The sequence below is a fragment of the Biomphalaria glabrata genome, chromosome 3, assembly GCF_947242115.1.
Source record: "Biomphalaria glabrata chromosome 3, xgBioGlab47.1, whole genome shotgun sequence".
Lineage (NCBI taxonomy): Eukaryota > Metazoa > Mollusca > Gastropoda > Planorbidae > Biomphalaria > Biomphalaria glabrata.
Window position 1 is genome coordinate 46612155 of NC_074713.1, and position 23935 is coordinate 46636089.

At 33.6% G+C, this 23935-nt stretch overlaps 2 protein-coding genes and 1 non-coding gene across 3 annotated transcripts in view; 1 reads left to right on the plus strand and 2 right to left on the minus strand.

The window, feature by feature from the left end:
• The window catches only part of LOC106073200 (dihydroxyacetone phosphate acyltransferase-like), a 73039-nt gene that overhangs the window by 10956 nt on the left and 38148 nt on the right, over nucleotides 1-23935 (plus strand). The gene's annotated exons all lie outside the window — the stretch shown is intronic.
• On the minus strand, nucleotides 1546-22560 carry LOC106074545 (protein phosphatase 1 regulatory subunit 36-like). The gene is made up of 17 exons (XM_056022346.1): nucleotides 22430-22560; nucleotides 21807-21871; nucleotides 20316-20390; nucleotides 16925-17058; nucleotides 16260-16323; nucleotides 14608-14706; nucleotides 12121-12261; nucleotides 10495-10537; nucleotides 10058-10140; nucleotides 8877-8932; nucleotides 8629-8749; nucleotides 8451-8480; nucleotides 5289-5378; nucleotides 4162-4239; nucleotides 2581-2682; nucleotides 2343-2386; nucleotides 1546-1960 (listed from the first exon to the last, which is right to left on the minus strand). Exons 1-17 carry the CDS (start codon nucleotides 22448-22450, stop codon nucleotides 1887-1889), a joined length of 1320 nt encoding a protein of 439 aa, XP_055878321.1. The 5' UTR covers nucleotides 22451-22560; the 3' UTR covers nucleotides 1546-1886.
• On the minus strand, nucleotides 21696-21768 carry Trnav-uac (transfer RNA valine (anticodon UAC)). The gene has a single exon. It is a non-coding gene; the product is annotated as a tRNA-Val (tRNA).

Consider the following 23935-nt stretch of genomic DNA (forward strand, 5'->3'; position numbering starts at 1 on the left):
ATCATTATAATTACATATAACTCACTGTATCCTATAATTATTGTTGTTAAAAAAGAGAGATAAAAAGAAATTATGTTATTGTTTTAAGATAAATATGCGACCAATCAATAATCTACAATTTGAATTTGATCAGATATAAATAACTTATTATGATGTTACTTTTAAAATTGAAACTTATAAAGATATTTCACCTCAACAATATTTACATATGCAAACAGAATATCCCAAAAATAAAATAACATCTTATTTGCATAAAAATTTAAATTTTGATTTGTCAAACATTGACTATTATATAGGTAGCCTATATTTTTCATTTTGCCTTTTAAGACCTGTCAACTCAACCGTAATAGTGCAGGGTTATTTTAATTATTTTAAACTTTGCACAAGAATCATCAGACTCACATAAGATGGTTTGATGTAAAGACACTTATAACTGAAGCTCATATAGCTGACATTATTCTAGCTATGAAGATTTTTATTTAATGCATTAACACCCAAAATATACAATATTCTTTAAAAAAAAATATAAAGCTTATCTAAGGGGAAGAGCTCTGTTCTTACAACCATATCTCTCAAGAATGCAGAAGTTATTTCCATTTTTCAATTTCAAACAAAATAATAAATTGACAAATTGGTAAATTTTATTTTTTACTTATTTATGTTTTGTTATGTGCTATGAACAATTGTTTTAAGTTTCAACTTGATCCCAAAATGGGTGTGTGAGAAACCGTAAGTAGAGATTATTTAAGGGGACAAAAGCTGGCATATTTAACCATATCTGTGAATACTGTAGGATTACTGGAAGTTTTACTAACAAAATAATTAATTGACTAACTGTTTTTTTTTATTCATGTATAGACTATGCCAAGGAAACATATTATGCAAAGTTTCAACTGGATCCAGGAATGCGTATGGGAGAAATAACATATATATGTACAAACTTTTTACCAGACAGACAGAGTGAGTTGATATAAGCTTTGTAAAAAAAAGTGTAAAAAAGTCAACTACTAAAGATGTAATATAAAAATCAGAACAAAATCTCCAATTTTTATTAGCGGCCCCCGAAAGGGGAAAATACGCTATTAGTTTTGTGTGGCCTGTCTGTACGTTCGTCCCATTTAGATTTCAGAAACTAGAAAAGAAAATGAAAATCGGACATCATATGATATTTTAGATCATTCAAAGTTCTGATGCAACAACTATTTTTTCTTTTATGAAAGCGAAAAATCTAATTTTTAAAATCAATTATGCAAACAGTTTTTTTTTTAAATACACCATTTTTACAACTATTCACTATTAATAGTAACAAACACTGGAGGCTTTTTAGCATTGATATTAGTATTTCAAAAATATTTTTCATGCATTAGGGATATCTGCAGTATAATGGTTTTAAAGAAGATGATAAAAAAAAATTAAGTCTCCACAATATTAGTTGGTACCCAATGTTTATTAGTTTGAGAGTATTTTCTTTTCAAGACAGCTGCTCAGAGACAAACAAAAAATACAAGCAAAACAACACATAAATTACACATAAACAAAGTCAGGATAAGAACAGTACTTCAGAATTTAATTCCTTTGTAAAAAGAGGAGAGCATGTACTGTAGGCCTATATCTAAACATATAAAATAACATTCACATATAGTTATATTTAAGGATTCTAAAATAATATACTTTGAAAAGTAAACTATTACCATAAATTCTGAATTGATTTTATCACAGTATTAAAAACTAAAATGATTTTTTTTAAAGAATTGTAATAAACATTACATTTTCACATAGGCTACCATACACTTCAAGGTAAATTAACAATAAAGTTTCAAACAAAATGACGAGGTTAGGGGAAAAAAACAAATGTTTCTGTCATCCTTATTCTTGCGCTATCAGTGTTACGATTCATCATCAGTCATGGCTTCTGTAGTGGCATGAGATATTGCTGTTTGTTGTCTACTCAGCCCTCTCTCTGCAAACACACAATAAATCTTAATCACTTCTAGTGAGAAGAAAAGGTGAAAAGTTGATTCAAGTTTTGCAAAGATACAAACACAATACCCTCATTTGATGAAACATTCTTGCTATCAGTAAAAACAGCCATCTAACACAAAGACCCTATTTTACTTTAAGAATAAGAATAGGCATCTAATGCAAAGACCTTTTTTTCTAAAAAGAAGAGATCAACCTGTTCAACTATTATGACTCGGATCCTGCATGTGCCAACACATAAAATTCATGTATGGCATGAGAATCTTTAATTTGTTATTTTTAATTTTTTTCAAAGAACAAGTTGCTGTGGTGGATTCTACTGGCAACATGAAAAAAAAAAAAAACAAATAAGAAAAACTGACCTGACATTGGGCTCTTCTGCTCTGATACTGAGTCTTCTGAGAGTCTGTATAGTAAAGAAAATAACAAAGAGGAGTTATAGAGAAGGTAGCATAAGCAGTATTAATAATTATATATCATACCATTAAGAACTATATTTTATAAAACTGATTTAAGACAACTGAAATTACAAAGATATTAGCTTAATAATGGCATAGAACTGAGAGGATTTTCTAACAAGAAATTAAAGAAAATGTTTACTCTTTTTCTCCAGCATCATTTGTTTCCTCCTCATTCTCTGTTCCTATTGGTGACAGTGTCAGAGGGTTAAACATCTTGTAAGGTTCTCCCAGAATGCCAACTCTAGTTGCAAAAATAAATACAAATAAAACAATATTTTGTTGTTCCATACCTTAAATACATTTAATGGTCTACACTTATTTACAGGAAGATTTTATAAGGCATGTAAATGACGGTAAGCAAGTCTCTAAGTTCCAAACATTATTAAGCTACAGTTTATTTCTTTCCTTGTAATTTAAAGAGTCTTTATTGAAAGTGACTGCTGGAGAGCTCTCATGAAGAATGCAGGACACACATTTAAGACCCAAAGAAAAGCTTTTGCAAAGGAGAGGTACAGATATGGCAAAATAGAGCAGGTTGCAACTAGATATGTGCAATCATGAGAACTACTGCATTCATCCTTGTCACAGCTCATTGTGACATGTTTATGATTTCTACAAACCTTAAACTTCAGAATCAAAGACAATGCCTTATATTGGCTTAGAAAATGATATATAAAGCATTTCCAACACTTTAGACTCAACAATATTTCAGAATATGTATAACTATAACATATTATTAAAAAATATTATTTTTTAAGCTGCTGCTAAACTAAATGGATGGCTGCCTGGTCGTGAGGTTTGCGCGCTGGACTGTCGTTCGGATTTATCGATGGTCGAGGGTTCAAATCCTGTCCGCTCCCATCCCCCGTCGTCCTGCGGGAGGTTTGGACTAGGAAGTAAACTATCTTCAACTCTGAAGGAACATCCGAAACATGTAAAACATTTTACATTTTACAAACTGAAGTACTGATCTTCAGTTCTTTTGCACTTTTGTTGCAAATCTAAATTGAGAATTTAATTCTAGTGGGTCAAAACAAGAATGATACAAACAAATTATTTTAATTTATTATCTAGAACAGTGTTTTCCTAACTGTGCTTCACGGAACCCTAGTGTTCCACAAGGCCTGAATAGGTGCTTCACGAACTATTGAAATCATTAACTATTAGGCCACAACTTGAATTAATCCCTCTAAAAGATAAAATAAAGCGTTCCGCTAAATACTCAGAATGTCCTAAGTTTTTTGTTAAGGAAAAGGTTTGGGAAACATTGACCTAAAAAAATAAGATTTTTAATCAAAGCAATGCCAAAAAAATCCTTTTAATTGGCAAAGAGTATAAATACTAAAGTCTAGATAAGAGCACATTTAAAGTTAGTGATAATCTAAACCAACTCAAAGTTTTTCCTTTTTAAGCTTTTAATGTTTTGCATTTTCTTTCATGGTCCACTTGTTTTTAAATGATTGGCACTAACATTAATTTGTTAAATGCTGCAACAGGATATTATTTACTTCCCTATCAAAGCTTTGGTTGAAATATATATATATTTGTATTAGGCTGCTAACAATCTCCAGAATTTAAAAGGTCTCACAAAGTCGATAACTTAAGCAGAGATGATAATAAAAAAGTAATATCTCAACCTGAAGCTAGAAAGATTCAATTGAGACTTATTAGATCATCAGGTGTCAATGTTTGTGGAAAGGATTTTAATACCGGTACTTACTTGAAAGTGTTAACATCAATTATCAAATCTGAATACTGTTCTTCAACATTTCTTGCCTCATCATGACTTTTATTTTGACTGTAGAAATTGAACAATACCTTCATTATACCAAGTTATCAGAGCAAAGGAATTAGAATAAATAAAATGCTTTTAATATGAAGTCATCTTGTGTGGAGTTTTGAATCTACCATTGAGTGCCTCCCCAGGTGGTGGATAGGGGAATGCCTTCCAGATAAAGTGGGTACCGGGGAAATAAAATGCCTGGGGTGAACCAAAATCAAACCTGCTGCCTTACAGGAAGTGGAGGTATCCATAAAGGCTAGGGCACCAGAGAGCTGAACGGGGCACTCTCCCAGATGGTTGTGTGCAGGGCTAACATCTCTGTCATACTGAAATACTGTTAAAAAAGCTAAACACAAGAAAAACTGGACAGATCTTAATGGAAAACAACCTGGGCCAATAAAAGGATATGATTTTTGTTTTGTAACCACAAATACTATGGATTGATGATGTGGAGGCAGATCTTAGGGCTCGGGCTTGGAGATAAAAGGTTCAAGAGAGATTTAAATGGAGGATGTGCCATGCCAGAGCCCTCCATGGGATGTAGCGCCATTGAGATGGATGGATGGAATATAGAATAATTCATATAGTGAGAATATAATTCCTTAAATGTATTTTTTAATCTTCTAGTTTAACCTGCTTAATCATTTAGGTGGAAGGTCATGTGATGACACAATATTGTGCTGATGTGACACTAAAAGGAGGAATGAGGTAGTGAAGGGGAAGCAGTATAGAGTTACCTGATTCATTTTAAATTAAAAAATAATACAAGACCACTACCTATCCATTTGAATTCATTTTTTTTATAAAAATAAAAAAGCACAAGATAGGTAAACTTAAAAGAGTGATCCTGAATTGCAGGCAGTGAATACACTGAAAGAAAGAAACATTTTTGAAATGCAGCAGCATCTGGTGAATATAAAATGCCTAACTTGTGATCAAATATTTGTCTCAAAGATTGGTCTCTTAAGCCATATAAAAACTTACAAGGGGACAAGATCATTCTTGTATGCAAAATGCCAAAATACTGATAAACAAAGACAAATAGAAATATTTTTTTTACTTACTCCTTATTTTGCGGCTGTGTTTTTTTAAAAAGCCAAGCAGCTTCTTCCCTTGGAGATGGGATAATGGACACAATAGCCGGAGATCTTTGACTGAAGACGAATACAGCATTTGAACTAGCATTTTATCATGGCACAAGATATTCTCACTACACAAAATAGATAACTTTATTTCCTTTTCTTTGAAATGTCAAGAGTTACAATGATGTTGTAATAGAATTGTCTTTGGTTTTGAACTCCAGCATTTCAAGATTGGAGGCATGGTGGTTGAGTGGTAAAGCAATTGGCTTTTGAACCGGGGGTCCCAGGTTCAAATCCTGGGGAAACTGGGATTTTAAATTTCAGGATCTTTGGGCGCTTCTGAGTATATATATATATATGGCTCCTTTTGTCTCGAAAGGCAATGGATGCGCCCAAGTGAGTCACTGGTTTTGGCTTAATCTTGAGACGGGGCAGAATCTGGTGTGGCTAATCAAGCCGATTCTAGAACGGCAGACTTTGCCACAATTCGTACATTTGTATGCCTCTGATTTAGGGCTAGCAGACAGGGCAGCTTTCTTTTTTTCCCTCTTGATTAAGGCCGCTTCATTTCTTTTGTTCTCAGCAAGGGTTGTCCCAGCACGCACAGTCTGTCTCCATGCACTCCGGTCTTTGGCTATGTTTTCCCACATACTTTCACTAATGCCTGAGGCTCTCATGTCTCGCTTGCAGACATCTCTATATGTTAGTCTTGGGCGGCCCTTGGGTCTGACTCCTTCCACAAGCTCAGCATATAAGATATCTTTCGGGATTCTACCATCTGGCATGCGGGTGACATGTCCGAGCCAGCGTAATCTCCTTTGTGTCAGGAGAGCATACATGCTGTTCATATTGGCCAGTCTCAAAACTTCCTGATTGGAGACATGGTCCCTCCAAGAGATGCCCATTATGCGTCTCAGGCAGCGCAAGTGGAAACTATTCAATCTGTGCTCTTGGTACATGTATGTTGACCAGCTTTCACTGCCATAAAGGAGAGTGCTCACAACACAGGCGTTGTAGACTAGGATTTTGGTCGCTGTGGTCAATTTACCATTTTCCCAGACGCGCTTGGAGAGTTTTGCCAATGCTGTGGTAGCTTTTCCTATCCTTTTTGTCAGCTCGATGTCTAAGTCTAGGTTACTGACAATTGTTGAACCCAAGTAGGTAAATTCCTGCACCACTGAAAGGGTGTGGTTCCCAATTTGTATTATAGGTATTTCTGCAACGTCTTGTGCCAGGATTTCGGTCTTGGAGAGACTTATAGTAAGGCTAAACTCTTGACAAGCAGCTGCTAAGGCGTTCACTAGCTTCTGTAGACCTCCTTGTGAGTGAGATACGAGTGCCGCGTCATCGGCAAACAGCAGCTCCCTTATCAAGATACGACGCCTTTTCGTTTTGGCTTTAAGACGTGCCAGGTTAAAGAGCCTTCCATCGGATCTGCTATGGATGTATATTCCGTCTTCCAGGGATTTAAAAGCACTGGATAGTACGACTGAGAAGAAGATGCCAAATAGTGTAGGGGCCAGTACACATCCTTGTTTTACACCGCTCTTAATGGAGAATGGCCTGGAGGAAGAACTTTCAAACTGAACGGTGCCCTGCATATTTTCGTGAAAAGCTGACACTAGTTTTCTTAACTTATTTGGACAGCCGATTCTCTCTAGTACAGCAAACAGACCGCTTCTGCTAACAAGGTCAAAGGCCTTGGTCAAATCAATAAAAGCTATGAAGAGGGGCTGCTTTTGTTCTCTGCTCTTCTCCTGTAGCTGCCGCAGAGAGAAAATCATATCTGTTGTAGATCTTCCTGCCCTAAAGCCACACTGCGACTCTGGATAAACACGATCTGCCAGGATCTGTAATCGCTTTAGTAACACTCTAGCAAAAGCCTTTCCGACTATGCTAAGCAGTGAGATGCCTCTGTAATTGTTACAATCAGAGCGGTCGCCTTTATTTTTATAAATTGTAACAATGTTGGAGTCTTTCAATTCCTGGGGGACCATTCCTTGTTCCCAGCACAAGCTTAGCAGTTCATGGAGTGGTTTGATTAGGGCATGTTTTCCAGCCTGAATTACTTCAGCAGGAATGCCATCTCCTCCGGCTTCTGAGTGCACCCAGCACTAATGGGTACCTGACATTAGTTGGGAAAAGTAAAGGCAGTTGGTCATTGTGCTGGCCACAAGACACTCTTGTCAACAGTAAGCCACAGAAACAAATGACCTTTACAATATCTGCCCTATAGACCACAAGGTCTTAAAGGGGAACTTTACTTTACTTTTCTATTTCAAGATTAGATAAAGACAACTCATATCTCCCTTAAAAATATATTATGTTGTACAATGAATTCTTCTTTGTTATTTTAAGAGTTGAGTTAAATTCTCATATAACTGTAGGCTTTTTGAAGCTCCCCTACATCTGTCTGTCTAAACTGTTAAATCTGGAATCCAAGCAGATTTAATTTGTCACATTCCTTTTACCAAAGGGTCATATCCCAAGGTGTGGCAAAATATGTAGGTTGTAGCTTGGGCTGCGTACCCATGTGAAATACTGCATTCCTCATTAAGCTTCAGAGTAGAATACAAGCCCTATTATTATTATCTCAAAATGTTAGTGTTAGAAGCAAAGCAGATTGCAGAGCACACTGGTGAAACTCCACCATATTCCTTATCTGTACCACATCAGACATAAAACAGGTCCTTGAGGAATGGTTTGTGGAAAGTGAGATGGTTCATGCATCTCTTATCCATCCCTGCCAGTGCATTAGACTCAGTCCTTAGGTACGATGGGGGTTCTTTTTTCTTCTCTATCAGTCTAATCATCTCATCTAATGACTGTTTTCACCCAAATGCCAAGATGAGCTGAAAAGCATTGCCAGAGGTACAATGGAAAGGTACAGTAAATATAATTTTTTTTTCTCAAGGCATTCTCATAGATTGATGAAAATATTTTTTAAAAAAAATGTTTAATACTGCAAATGAATAAACCTTTGATTTACCACCTTTGAATGGCATCTTGTGTTTGTGTAAAATAAACCAAAACTCACTCCTATTTATTTATTGTACAAATACATTCTTACTATTAATTCAATCTAATAATGACATCAATTTAGTCCATTTTTCTATTATTAAAATATATTAATAAAATTCTTACTTGACAATAGTCTTGATTGCAGGTCGTTTTCTAAGATAGCAATAAACGAAAAAAAAAATTTTTAAATGTACATCAAAATAAAATAGTAACCAAATTATAATTTTAAATGCAATTTTTTTAAGTTTAATTTTTTTTTTTACACCATTAACAATATTGTAAAAAATAAAGATCAACTTACGGATGAAGTCTCCTGTATTCTGCAGGAGTTATTTTTTCTAATTCATATAACTTTTTCTTTTCTTCTTCCTTTTTTTCCTCTTCCTTTTTCTGTGCTTTGGTTGGGTCTGGCTCTTTAGGTTCTACAATAGATTATTAATAGAGTAACATAAACATTATTTAAAGCACTCATATTGTTTCATGTTTATTTTTACTTTTGTTATGTTTTTAAGCTTCTATATGTTTATATTACACATGTCTGCACATTACCAGCAGCAGAATATTTTACTCGTATCGCTGGGTTAAAAGTGTTAGACCTCAGTATCCTGTTTAAAAAAAGAAAAGAAAAACATACAGTAATTTAATACAATATCGTTTTAAATAAGAATTCTTTTTATTGTATATATAATGACAATGAAAGTTGGTTTTTTTTTAAGGTTTTTTCAGGACAACATATAGTAAAGTGCGAAGTTTGAGCAGCCCCGATTTGTCAAGAGGTTCGAACAGTTCACTTTTTATTGCTAAAACTTTTTTATTTGAATGTTTACCAAATTACTACTATATTGCTACTGCGCATGCACCTTTTTTCTTTACTTCCTACACATACTATTTCCTTTTCCTTGTAAAGGCTAAGTTCATGGTGATGTCAAACTCAGAAGGTGTGGAATTATTCTTTTTTACTACCCGGTAGTGAAGGAAATGGGTAATGGGCTTAAGGCTATTTTTAAGTCTGATTGCTCATCAGCTTAGAGAGACTATTTGAAGTTGTGGAGGGTGGGAAATGGTGCAATGGATGGTGTTCTTGCGCTGGAGTAAAAAGAAAATGACTTTATAGTGAAAATTAAATATTAAAACATGTTTTTAGATATATTTTCTTTGATCTGTTCGAACCTTCCATCAACCTGATCGAGCTTACTAACTGGGGAAAAATCAGCTCGAGGAAAAGTACGCTTGGTGACACTTACCCTACATCTCTTTGACTTCGTATTTAATTTTAACTAAGCCTAGTGATACATTAAATCCACTCTATTTTTATAGAAAAAAGAACGAGGAATTCAGAGATACCATCAGTTTTTTCATAGGTCAGAACGTTACGGTGCTATAAAAATCCAAACTTGAAAATTACTGCCAGTGGGCTTAATGCGCTCAAACTTCGCACTTTACTCTAGGTTGGTGGAAAATTTCAGGTTATTGTGCTAAAAGTCTGATTAAATGCAATTCTTTTTAGAATGGTTTCTGGAGCCTGTTCTCTGGTGCCATGTTTGCAATAATCAGTGTCCAAAATGTCTGGTCTTTATCCAAAGGGATTGCTTTTTAAATGAAAGATATATGAAATGAAATGCCCATAAATTTAAAAAAAAAATTCAGAATGATATATATATTCTTTTTTTAAAAAACTGAAAATTCTATAAACAAGTAATGGCATAAAACAATCGTCTGTAGATACTTACCTTCCTATTTCTTTCTCTATTGCATCATAATCTCTTCTCCGAAATGTTATCCACACAAGAAATGTACAAAACCTGTAAAATGTCTGAAAAAAGATTTTTTTTTGTTCTAATTACATTGCTGTTAAAGAAAAACTCTTATAAATAATCTGTGTATTACAAATGACAATGCTGAAGGAATTAAAAAAAAAGAAAATTCAATTTTGTAAGCACTGTACTCTTCTTCCAAAATAGATCAACATTTGACATCACTCTTTAATATGATTTACATTTTTTAATTTAAAGATATTTCAAAGTAAATATTCACCAAGTTCTACTGAGGGATGGATATATAGCTTGAAAAATTAAATTGCGACTCTTTTGATAATTTTTTAAATACACATATATTTGTTGGAAAGTATTTTGTTGAAAAATAAAAAAAACTACTGCTGAATGGTTACCTCATAAAGAGAGCGATCTGTATATGTTTTAGAAACTCTGGATCTAAAAAAGGAATAGATATTTTTTAAAATAAATTTGGCAAAAATTAATACTACTAATAATATCTTTGTTGCAGTGAATAACTTTTAAATGTTTTTGGGGTGGGTTTTTTTTTTTTGGTATTATTATATTTTAAAATGAGAAACTAAAAGACCATGTAATTGAAAAAGAATTTTAAAATAATCAATTTAAAAAAAAGTTAATCATGGCAAAATAGTGAAAATTTGAACATATAGCTGTGAAGATAAAACAGATTCATGATAATTTGGTTCTAAAAACAAAATTATTAGATATGTTAAATATTTTATAACTTACTAAGAAAGATTTTCCATTTTATTTAACATAAATGGGAACATTATTATGATAGTCCATATAATAGTAATTAATAAGCTATTGTCTGTGGCTGAGATTTATATGACTTTAGTTTTTAACATCTAAGCTATATAAGATGCCTTTTATTATGTTGTAAAGATAGCTTAAGTAATTCTTTTAGACAGACAATGATTTTCAGTATTCAGGATATCCATGACTCCAGATTAGAAATCCTCATCATTTGAAAGGATTTGGACTTCGAACTTTTAACTAGACAGAACTGCATTATGTTGAACTTTAAATTTCCACAACATCAGCTAGCAACATCTGTGAAACATTCAGACATACCACAAAGAAGTCATTTTATGCACCATGCAGTTATAGTCTAGCAAATAAAAGCTGATCAATAATCATTGATAAATAGAGCATTTGTTTCTTGCTCCTCCCTCCTTGAGGCTGTTTCACTGACCCATATATTTACTTAAAGCTAGTAGATATGAATTTGTGATGCATTGAACTGGAGACAAATAACCTTTGCATTGTTGCTTGTAACAACGGTTGGCTTCAACTTCTATAACTTCATGGTCTATATTTAGTTTATTGGCCTTGTCTAAAACTCAAGGACCATGTGGAAACATCCTTGATAACGAAATAGAGGTGATTAGAGAGGCTCTGAAAACCACTGATGCTCTGCGAAGGGGCAGTTCATTGAGTCTCAATTCTTATAGCAGGCAATAAAAATATAGAAACCTTAGTGATCCAAAATATCATGTACATGTATTATAATGGCATCAAATAAAATTGACCAATGTTAAGACTAAGGCTGCTTTATTGATTCTAATTGAAAATGTGTTATTATTACCATTACAAACAAGAACATTCCATAGAAAACCACAAAGAGAACCAACATAGTGAGGACGCTGTAAAGACTACCATGATTGGCTAAACCATCAAAGACTCTAGGTAGTGCTGACACTATATATGCACACTCCAACAGTTTCCAAAAGTTGAAGGAGGAAAAGTGGTTTAAATACTAAGATGAATCTCCAAAAATCTGTGGAGTCTAGGAACACATTAGAAATGATTGAAAATGGTATTATTTGCCAAAGGAAGCAAAATATATTCAAAAGCTGGACTTCAGTTATAATATTCAACCCTTATTATAAAATTGCAAAGAATTTCTAAATTGTTCATTTTAGTTTGTGCACAGCAACCACCACAATCTAAAACTGTTAGCTGTGCCTCAAGCTGAAATAATTTAATAAAAGCCCAACCTGCCACACTCCATGTGATGCTGGTCCTGCAATCCAAGGCCCAGAACAAGGATACAGTAAGATCTACCCAACAACATTTGGGCAACATTTAGACGATCACAAGCATTGGCATAGTCCAACTTCTCAGATATACTTGGTTCACTGACAAGAAAAAAAGGTTAAACAATCTTTCATTCTGATTTTTACAAGGGAATCAATAAGCTTAAATTGAATACATTTTTTTTTTTAATTTTCAAGTCCAGGAGTCAACATAGATTTTATATGGGCCCAAAATATTATTATTATGTCAGTTTTAAACATATTATTGCAAACATGAACAGTTCCCCTGAGTGCTACTTTTTTTTTTTGGCACCTGTTTTCTCTTGTGAAATTGCACAAAAAGCAAAGTAGTTTACCACAGACTGTTCTGAGAAATTATTTCTATTGTTAGAAAATATAAATTTCATAAATAAATGTCCATCGGATCTTTTTTTAGAACACAAATTGAACCTTTTTTTTTTAAACACTAACAAGCATTATTTTTTCAAGGCCTACAATAAAAATAATACAATATTCTTCAGTTTAAAAATTTGTTTTGAGTACTGTAACATTTAAAAAAAAATCAATAGTTAAAAAAAAAAAAAAACAGGGTGACTGTTGACCTTTTAAATAAAAAAATGAGTGAAATAGAAAACAAAGTAATATGAAAATTCAAATATCTTACTTCATTGATTTTTTTGTTTTTTAAATTTATTCTAAAATAAAGGATTTTAAAATTTAACACTTTTTATATGACCGCTAATAAAGTTTATATTCAAAAATGAACATTATTTAGTCCACTTTTAATAGGTATAAGAACATTTGTAAGTGATCTAATATGAAAATGCAGATATTATGTATGTGTACAATGGTTATTTCAAATTTCTTTATTTTTTAAAAATAAATGACAAAGAAATATGGTGCAAAATAGTATTGTGAGAAATATCAATATTTTTTTTCTATGGACAGTTGTGATATCATGCAATGAACAGCAGTTTAGTAATGTATTAAATGATTGATTAGTGATCTAACATTGACTTAATTTAATCTATTTAAAACTGCAATTTGCGTTGCTATATTTTATGTCATAAAGCTTTAACCAACTCAAAACTTTATCTCCACTTAAAACAGTTTTGTTATTAGATTTTTTTTCAAAATGAGATTTTCTAAAGCCAAAAAAATATACATCTCAGGTACTCAAAATGTGAGAGCTTAAAAAAATGACCAGCTACTCCAGGGGTTCTCAACCTGTGGGTTGCGACCCCCTTGGGGGTCAATAGACGATTTGCCAGGGTCGCCTAAGACCATCAAAAATAAGAATTGTTATTGTCTATTCTTCTATTGCTGTGTGTGTCTATTGGGGGGGAGGTCGCGGCAGAGTGGTATATTGTAAAAAGGGATGCCGAGCTTAAAAGGTTGAGAACCGCTGAGCTACTCTATATCTCGACAAGCATACTGTGAGCTAGTTCCTTGAAGTTATCTACTGATTGATATGGCGTTATACTTACCCAAAATATTTTTAACAGATTTTATTTAGCATATCAGCATGAAGTTAAGATGATTAATTAAGTAAATTAATAAAGTTAGCTAATAAAGTGATACACATTTGAGGCATAAAGTTTGATTCTTTTAAACTTCCTTGAATGATATGCCTATGATATCTGATGTTACATATAATTCTTATGCAACTCAAGACCTGCAGATCAATCATTTATGATGTGGATTCACACTGAAAAACTTTCCCAAACAAATGTTAGGTATCCATCAGAGATGAACTGAACTTGCAAAACCTTGCTGCTTTTACCATTTATCTGCCAAGCCCTAGGTGTTGAGCATAATCTTATTTAATAAAGTTCTTTAATAACTGAATTTATTTTAAGAAATGACTTTTTGGTACTAGTAACTGAAAGCTCTGTAGGGATGTAACTGATAGTCTGTGTATTGCGTAGACAAAGAAGATTTAAAAAAATGAACATATAACAAATATTCTTTTGTCTTAGGGTGAAAGAAAAATTCAAGCCTTTGATAGTAAATACTGCAGGAAAATCCTGGGTATCAGATACCAGGAATAGAATACAATTGAGTTAGTACTTTTACAAGTCAACACTGGCTGGGAAAAAGGAGGAACTCCTCAATACTGTGAACAGATGGAAGCTGAGCTGCTTCAGTAATGCTGACTCTGTCAAAAGTCATTCTTGAAGGTACAGTGGAGGGAGCATAAAGAAAGGGGTCATCCAAAGAAAAGTCTCTTGATATTCTGCTAAAAACAGCTGCTGACCGGGAAAAGTGGAGGGATTCGGTAATGCAAACTGTGACAGCACCCCTACAATAAACGTAAGGGACAGATGATGATGATGAAATAGAATGAATGGTTTGTAAATATAATTTTATTTCCTTAAAAATACAAAGCTTTAAAAGTTATTTTTTCTATATCAATATGAAAACAAAAGTGAAACTAAATTGACTTACATGTACATTGGGTTTTTCTTAGTCTCCAAATTGAGTTTATTGAAGTAACAGTTAAAGTAGCTCATGAGGTACAGCAGAAATATATTGAATTGTTCTCTTCTGAAAAAAAAGTCACAACTAAAATTTTTGGTATTTTCAAAGTATTTAGTTTTGTAACTATTTGCCTATCCCATCATTTCAGAGATACATTTAAAACTAATGATTATTTTCTGTTATATAGAGACTCAGAAGTATATTAGTATCTCTAATAAAAGCTTTGACTTATTTGACCATTATTTTAAAAACAGTATCATCATTCCATAGCAATATGTGCTCTTCAAGTTAACATTGCTAAAACGTGAGTCGGAAAAGCTCTTTCACACAATAGCAAATACTTTGTAAGAGGTAATCTCTTAAGATTGCTACCTTGATAGAATAACTTTATTCATGGACTGAGCATTGCACTGATTAAAGAATATACGCTCACAAGTAAAAGATAATTGGCATGATGCACAGATTAATGCAAGCTTAAATATATTTTATAACCAAATCAATAGTCAGTGAACTATAGTTTGTAAATTAGTAACAAATATTAATAAACCAGTGTTGTATTGCAACAATGCCTTTAAAATACAACAGCTGTAACATTGTGCTCTAGTGGTAAGGAGATTTGCGAAAGTTTAAGTGTCAGAGCTGAAGATTGGCCATTAAGCTGGTCACATGACACACTCGCTAACATATGGTCACAAAAACTAATAAACTCTGCATCCTCTGCACATAGTTCACTTGGTTTCTGGGGACAACTTTATTTACTTTTATATAGGCCTACTTAATGTACATAAAGCTGAGCCACGTTGTATGCACTTGTTTAATCTTTATTTCTGAAGAAACTTCTGTAACTTCCAAGTCAACTAGTGCCAAACATTCAAAATTTACATTCTTGTGAGTTTAACACCTTTATTTTTCTTACAACACTGCTTCTTTAAAGTGTTTTGTTTGTCCATGACTGTTACGTGCGCAGCATAGTGTGAATGTGGAATAGTGCGAATGTGTGTTGAAAGAGGAAAGGAGAAAAAGGATCAGAAAAAGGAATAATGTAAACGAGGTTAAAGTTAGGGCCCTCATAATCTAGTATAACTGAGTCTGTTTGGTGTATGATTAGATGTATAGCAAATCCTAGCAATGACCTTTTAGTACTTAGAACATTTTACATATCCTATATCCATCAGCACTAAATGTGAGCTCAAAAGGGGATCCAGTATTTGGTAATAGAGCTTCTAAGCTCAGACCAACACATGTTTAGGCATCAGTCTTCATAAGTTGTTTCCATTAATTATTTATCTTATCTTATTAATAGAATACAGACATTACTTCAAAAAAGAAGATGATTACATCCTATGCGTGCCTCTCAGTCAATCTAGTCATACATATTAATCAATGACCTAACTCTGCGAAATCATTGGTTTTCCTGGCTGATTCAGGCAACCAATTCCATGCTCAAATTAACAGCACTAGGGAAGAAGGAGTATATAGCATATAAAAATGAATCTCACTGTTCTATTTTCTAGAGGATGCATATTCTATTATTGGCCTAACCAAGGTTTTTTTCAAAATTGATATTGATAACAGTTTGAAATTTATAAAAAAAAAAAAACAACATTTGTATACATTACCCAAAGAGACTATGAAATTCTTCAGGTATGGCATGAACTTCACTCATTCTTTCAAAAGTAACAGCTATTTGAAAGTACACAAAAAAAAAAAAAGGAAAACGTGTGAAAAACAATTAAAAAGCAAAACTTGTTATGACATTCATAACAATATAATAAAACTCATAAAAACTTGTTAAAAATAAAAAATGACCAGAAATCTGATATGACTACGTTAGAGCAATGTTTAATATTTCATAAAATTAAAGCCCGTTTTTGAGCAAATAAATATGGCTTTTCTAATTTCACATTCTAGGAAAAACACAGCAATGAATTATTTTTTTCAATTACTATGGAATCTCTGTCTTAAAGGTCAGAAAAAAAAACATATAACTAATACAATTTCAATAGTATATTAATGTGCAGATGCAATTAATATTATTTTTTGTGATAACATGAGACATTTATAAATTATAAAACGATTTTTGCAATTAAATTATCATGGATGTTAAGATATTTATAGCTAATCAGCAGATCACTACTCTATGATATTTAGCACCGAAAGTAAAAAAAAAAAAAATTACAGTCTTTTTATTCTAATAGTTAGCTTTTAATTTTAAATCGAATATCATCATTAGAATAAAACGATCGAACTAGTGCAGCGAGTTAAAAGATATTTCAAACATTACTTTTAATGTCCTCCAATGTTACCGCTGAATGCTCTGTTTGATCTTTTTTATTCGGTGCCCATTTGTTTAGAATTTTAGAGGTGGCTCCTCTGCCTCTGCCAAATACTCCACCCCTTTGTGCTCCTGATGAAACTCTGAAGAATGAGACCAACAAAATACATCAACATTATATTGATAGATCTATCTATACTAGATCTATAAATAATTCTAAATGTTGCAACGATGGGGAGATACTGTAAAATTATTCTATTATAATGAGCTGCTTACTTCTCCTCATTTTGTTGGCTATTTACAAATATTTAAACGCTTATTTACAAAATGAAACTGTAATTGCGCAAACCATAGCCATAAACCTGCGGGAGATTCTATCTAGAATTTTATCTTATCTTATCTTCAAAAAAGAAGATGATTACGTCCTAAGCGTCATGCTTCAAATCTGAAGAAACATCCGATACGTGTAAAACAAAACAAAAAACTCAGGTCAACAATTCAGGCAAAGGAGGAGAACTCTAATTAAGCTGGTACAGGCCCATAACCTTAAATTAATGCTTAATATAGCCTATTGCTTCAATGTTTCTCAAACTTATACTTAAGCGTTGCTCTGTAGTTGGGGTGTGGTAGGATTTTGACAAATGAAAAGAAGAATGTCAATATATAATTATAAAAATCTTTGCCTTTTTACTTTTCAAGTGTTTTGTATGCTAAAAAACAATCTTTCTGGAGATAGTATTGGAGAGGCAGCGTGGGGGCCTGAGAGCTGTATACGCTCCAAGCAGGATATTTCAGCTTGAGAAATTCATCCTCCCGGTGTCTATTATACAGTCTACAGTGCACTTTTTCTGATAAATATAGCCTAAGTATAATATAAATATGCAGGTCGCAAACTGAGTTTGTATGGTTACATACTGCACTCAACCTTAATAATGATAAATCTTTGCAAACGAAGACAATATGCCTCTAATGTTGTACATGTGCTCAAAGAGTCATTTTGAATGCAATCAACTACTTCAGAACTAAGAACTAGGAAGAACTAGTAAAAAAGAACTAAGTAATGAGCTAGTCCCAGTGTTCAAAATACTCTTTCAGGCTTCACTTAACCAGGGCAGAGTACCAAAGGACTGGAAAGAAGCTAATGTCACCCCCCTATTTAAAAAAGGAGAAAAATCTGACCCAGGAAACTACAGACCAGTATCACTTACCAGCATCACATGTAAAATCCTAGAACACATAATATGTAGGAACATCATAAACCACTTAGACAAACATAATGTCCTCACACCATACCAACATGGCTTTAGGAAATATAGATCATGTGAAACACAACTAATAGGACTAATTGATGATTTTTCAAAAGGTTTAGATAATAGTGAACAAATAGATGCTATCTTACTAGATTTTTCTAAGGCTTTTGACAAAGTTCACCACCATAGTTTGCTTAAAAAATTAAAATATTTCGGCATTAATGGTCCACTGCATCAGTGGATTAAAGACTTTCTGATAGGGAGAGAACAAACTGTAATAATAAATGGCTCTAAATAAACACCGATAACAGTAAACTCAGGTGTACCTCAAGGAACAGTCTTGGGTCCACTACTATTTTTAATTTACATAAATGATTTACCAAATTGCATTACTTCAGGAACAAAAGTCAGATTATTTGCAGACGATTGCATAATATATAGAACAATAAAAACAACACAAGACACAGATATTTTACAAAGAGAATTAGATGAATTACAGAAATGGGAATCAAATTGGAGCATGTCTTTCCACCCAGAAAAATGTCAGTTGTTAAGAGTAACAAAAAAACTAAAACAAATTAATTCCACTTATCTTATTCATGGCAAACCAGTAACACAGACTAAAAACGCAAAATACCTAGGTGTTATAATAAATGAAAAACTGTCATGGAATCCACATATTGATGAAACTACAAAAAAATCAAACAAAGCATTAGGATTTATTAAAAGAAATTTCTATAAATCAAATAAGAACATAAAACTAAAATGTTATTTAACCTTGGTTAGGCCAATAATAGAATATGCATCCTCTGTTTGGGACCCCTCAACTCAAGAAAACATTAAGAAACTAGAACAGACACAAAATAGAGCAGTGCGATTCATAACAAACGAATATTCACACTTGACTAGAGTAACACCTTTAGTAAAATCACTAAATTTAGAAAGCCTTCAGGACAGAAGGCTCAAAAGTAAAGTAGCAATAATACATAAAACACTGAACCATAATCTTCAAATACAAAAACAAAATTTAATAAAATACTCTGAAAGACACAAAGATAAAGGCACATTCCTCGTCCCATATGCTAGAACAAATTTGTACAAATACTCCTTCTTCCCTAGTGCTATTAGAGCATGGAATGGGTTGCCTGAGCTAGCCAGGAAAACCAGTGACTTGGCAGAATTTAAGTCATTGGTTAATATGCATGACTAAATGCATGACGCGTAGGACGTAATCATCTTCTTTTTTGAAGTAACGTCTGTATTATATAAGATAAGATAAGAAGATTCAGATCTTCATATAAATACATAATCAGAAAAAAAGTATTAAGTATCAAATGTTATGTGCGAGTGAAGTTTTCTTTCTTTTCTTGTTTTTTAGGTATAGAAATTAATTTGCATTGGGCGTGCTTTGTTGTCAAGAATATTGTGTGTATTACGTCACGCTTATTGAGCCTGGGGCTACGATAGAGTGTGTAGTTTTGAGCTCGCCCTTGGAGCCGTGACAGATCCTTGATTAGTTTGAGCCTTGTATCTCCGTGTTGTAAGAAAGAAAGAAAGAGTGTGTAATACCGAGATCCTCGCGAGAACGGGCATTCCCAGCATCTTTACAGTCCTCAGGCAACGCCGCCTGCCCTGGCTCGGACATGTTCGCCGGATGGAGGACAATCGTATCCCGAAAATCATTCTGTACGGGCAACTTGCGTCTGGCTCTAGAAAAACTGGTCGCCCCCACCTCCGTTACGTGGATGTGATAAAGCGGGATTTGAAATCAGTGAACATTGATACTGGCCATTGGGAAGACATAGCCTTAGACCGCACTAGTTGGAGAGAGACGGTGACCTAGAAAGCTATGGACAGCGAGAAAACATGGGCCTCAGCTCACGGAAAATGGCCAACTTCTCTACCACCAAAGCGAACGCCTCCTTGACCTGCAATATATGTGGACGGGAGTGTCTCTCCAAAATAGGGCTCCACAGCCATATGAAAATGTGTTCGAGATGAACCATAGTCGTTTTACGACTGAAGAAGGCCAATGAATGAATATGGCGTATGAATGAGTTAAATCTATACATTTAAAGTGTAGTCCTATGTATAATTAATTATTATAGATCTAATGTTTGTGTTATCTATTAATTTACATAAATGAATACCTGTCTCCTCTTCCTCTTCCATCCACACCTCTCCCTCTCCTTCTTTTGTCTTGTCTTTCTGCATTTGGATTGTTACTGAAAGGTTTTGAAAAAAAAGATATATCTTAACAATATTGTTACGTATTTCTGAATCTTCTGGCTAAATGTATTAGTAGGCACACAAATAAAAACACTGCAAAGAACTTGACGACTAAACGTTCAGTTTCATATAACTTTAATGACTATTAACTCTAACAATTCGTTACTGTAACATGTAGCGTAGAAGACTGTACAATATCTGTCAGTTTACAGTTAGCTATACTTCGTTGCAATTCATCTCTTCACTTTGTTGCAATTCATCTCAGCTCAACTTGCATCGAGCCGTATTCCACAGAACAGACCAACGACACACTTCCCAGTGTCGCTCCAGGTCTCCCAAAGCTGAACCAAGTCGTACTCAAGTCTACCGAATCAGAGCCGCACACGTCTTACATCGACTGTATCGACTGTAACGGCTCAAGTCCACTGTAGTTCGCTGTATAGACTTTAACGACAGTAGTCCACTCCAGTTAACTCTACCCTAGTTAACTTGCATCGAGTCGTACACATTTCTCTTCCACTAGAGCCGCACACGTCTTACATCGTCTGTATCGACTGTAACGGCTCACTCACGACTGACTTTCACATTAACTCTCTGGCTTATATAGAGTCCCTAATCGCTCCTCCAAAGTTGCACAAACACTGCATGCTAGTATCATCTGGAACAACACGAGAGGAAACGTCACATCCTGTCTTTGTTTTTTACATGTAGATTCCAGAGAACACCTGCTGCAGTGTCATCAAGCCGGGGTCACACGTATTGACCTCTATCTGTCACTGTTCATTAGCAACTGCCCCCTTCTTAGATCTGTTCGTCCCCTGGAACAACACGTGAGGACACGTGGAGGTGCCTAAGGGGTTGCGAGAGCATCCTCATTGCACTGCTCGGAGTTACAAAAGCTCCCACAATCTTGTCACAATCCAGGCGCTGTTCCTCAAGGGGCCGTTACATAAATGGCGTGTCCCGAACGGTTAGCCTGGTATAGAAAAGGAAAATGGCGGGGGTCTTAGTGTACGCGACCTCTTGCCGTGAGTCTGACCCACCGGCGCCTTCGACATACGGAGGTCACGGACCCACCCGCCAGACAGTTCTCATTCAGGCCGGTGAGAGGGAGCTCTTGTTCACTTTTGCTGGCCAAAAGTTCCAAGAGCCGAACTTTACCTGACAGTTTCAAGAAGTTCAGTAACTATGATGCAGTGAAATATAATTTAGAGACAAAGTAATATTTAAGGCTATATTTATATGTAGTATTTAGTTAAGTAATGACTATATTTAAAAAAATAAAATACAAAAGAATAACGAGGTTCTGGCGAGGTTCGAACTCGCGACCTTCTGCGTGTAAAGCAGACGTGATAACCACTACACCACAGAACCCGTTGTACAAGGAGAGTTTATTAAATATATTTTCTTACCTATTAAATTCTAGGCCAGGTTTGGTCGGGTCATCTTTCCATACCCATCTACCTGATAATGTTACCTGAAATGTAAATTTAATCTAATTGCGGATTGGTTAAAGGAAAACATTTTGTAACAGACATTTAAGGAACCTTAACATCGAGCATTTGAAGTGAGATCTACATCTTTTTTTTGTTTTAGCCAGTGTCCTAAGTAGGTCAGTAGGATAAATGAAGATTGTAAAGCTAAAAATTGTGTTTCTTAATTTACGAAACAAACTAGACATTAACCTTGTATAGAAGAAAAAGTATTAAATTGTGGATCTATAGATCTAGTCAATCTAGATCTACAAAAAAAAAATAGAATTTTTAAAGACAGTTGATATTTATTTTTTATTTGTTTTATTATATACTATGCTATATCTAGTCTAGTTTTATTGATTTATTAGACCTATGGATTAACTTATTTGAAGATATAATTATATTTATATAAATGTAAAATTATATTCATTCTATTATTTAATTATTATTCAATATTCTACGATGCTATGATAACTATAATGTTAGGCTTAAAACGTAGGGGGAAAATACTCTCGATAAATATAAATGAAGAAAAAATATTAATCTGATATTTTACAAACCCCCTCAAATAATGAAGCCATGTTCAAACGAGAGAAATATTCTACTTGGCATTCATGTTTACAAACGGGAAACTTTTTAATAATTCCAAACTACCCTGACAACAGGACGCCTTGTGAGGGTTTTTTTCCCCATTGATTAGTTCCCTTTCTTATCACCCAACTGACGTATCGAAAAATACAACCTATTTAGATTACTCATTCCCTCACCAAATCATCTTCTTTTTTTAAGTAACGTCTGTATTTTATAAGATAAGATAAGGATATCATATCTAAAGACTCACAAAACCAGTTTAACCAATTTTAAGTTAAGCATGTTATTTTTTTAAACAGACTAGCAGTTATATATATATCTATATATAGTAGAGTCACTATTGCGGAACAGTTTGCAGCTACTTTTAGTTTTCAATTTTTTTCTCCGTAATGGTTAGACCTATGGAAAAACTAAAAGTATCTAGGCATTGCCCATCCATTTTCCGATAAAAATAGACGCTTTGTTTAGTTTTTCAACTGATATTTAAATTTTACATTCAATTCGACTGAGATATGGGTAGTCACAATTACGGAACAGGATTTTTAAAGAAGTCACAATTGCGGAACACTGTAAAAATGTCGGAACAAAGCCTATATAAAGCATATATTTTATTAGTCTAATACTTGAACTCCTTATCCTTTACATTAATTTTATTTTATTAAAGCTTAAGACAACACAATGTCACTTTTAGATTATGTACCTCTTCTTTAATTGTATTTGACGTCACACTACCCTGATTTTCCTTACAAGGTTGTTTTTTTCCACTATTCTTTTTTGTTATATTAATATTATATATATATATATATATATATATATATATATATATATATATATATATATATATATATATATATATATATATATATATATATATATATATATATATATATATATATATGGTATTATGATTTGTCTTCTTTTTGCTGGTAATCATAAATTATATATTATATGTAATATTATTCTCTAAATGTTTTTAAATTTATGTATACTAATACAAACTCTATAGGATTATAGTAGAGTCACTATTGCGGAGCAGGCATGTTTGCGGAACAGCTCGTCGAAATTAGTTAAAATCTACTTTATTTTGAAATTTTCTGCTAAACTACTGTAACGGTACTGCGCATAGTCCATTTCTCTACATTTCCAGTATAAGGGTTTTCCTTTCACAGCAGAAAATTAATTTTGACTCCAGGTTAAAGTTGACAGGTGTGGAATCGTCCATTATTTTTCACGTACCAGGAGAACCGCATAGGCCATGGCTTAAGGCTTTTTAAAAATGATAATGACACATCACCTGCATGATACACATATTTTTCGGTTTATAAATGGATGAGGAAAAACTTCATTTCATAGCTATCTACCAGGAATTCAATTTAAAAAAAATTAGGAGGTGTTTATCCTGTTTTTACCTTTTTAAAGATAGTCACAATTGTGGAACACTATATAGATGTTATTTATTTGACCTGCGCATTTAC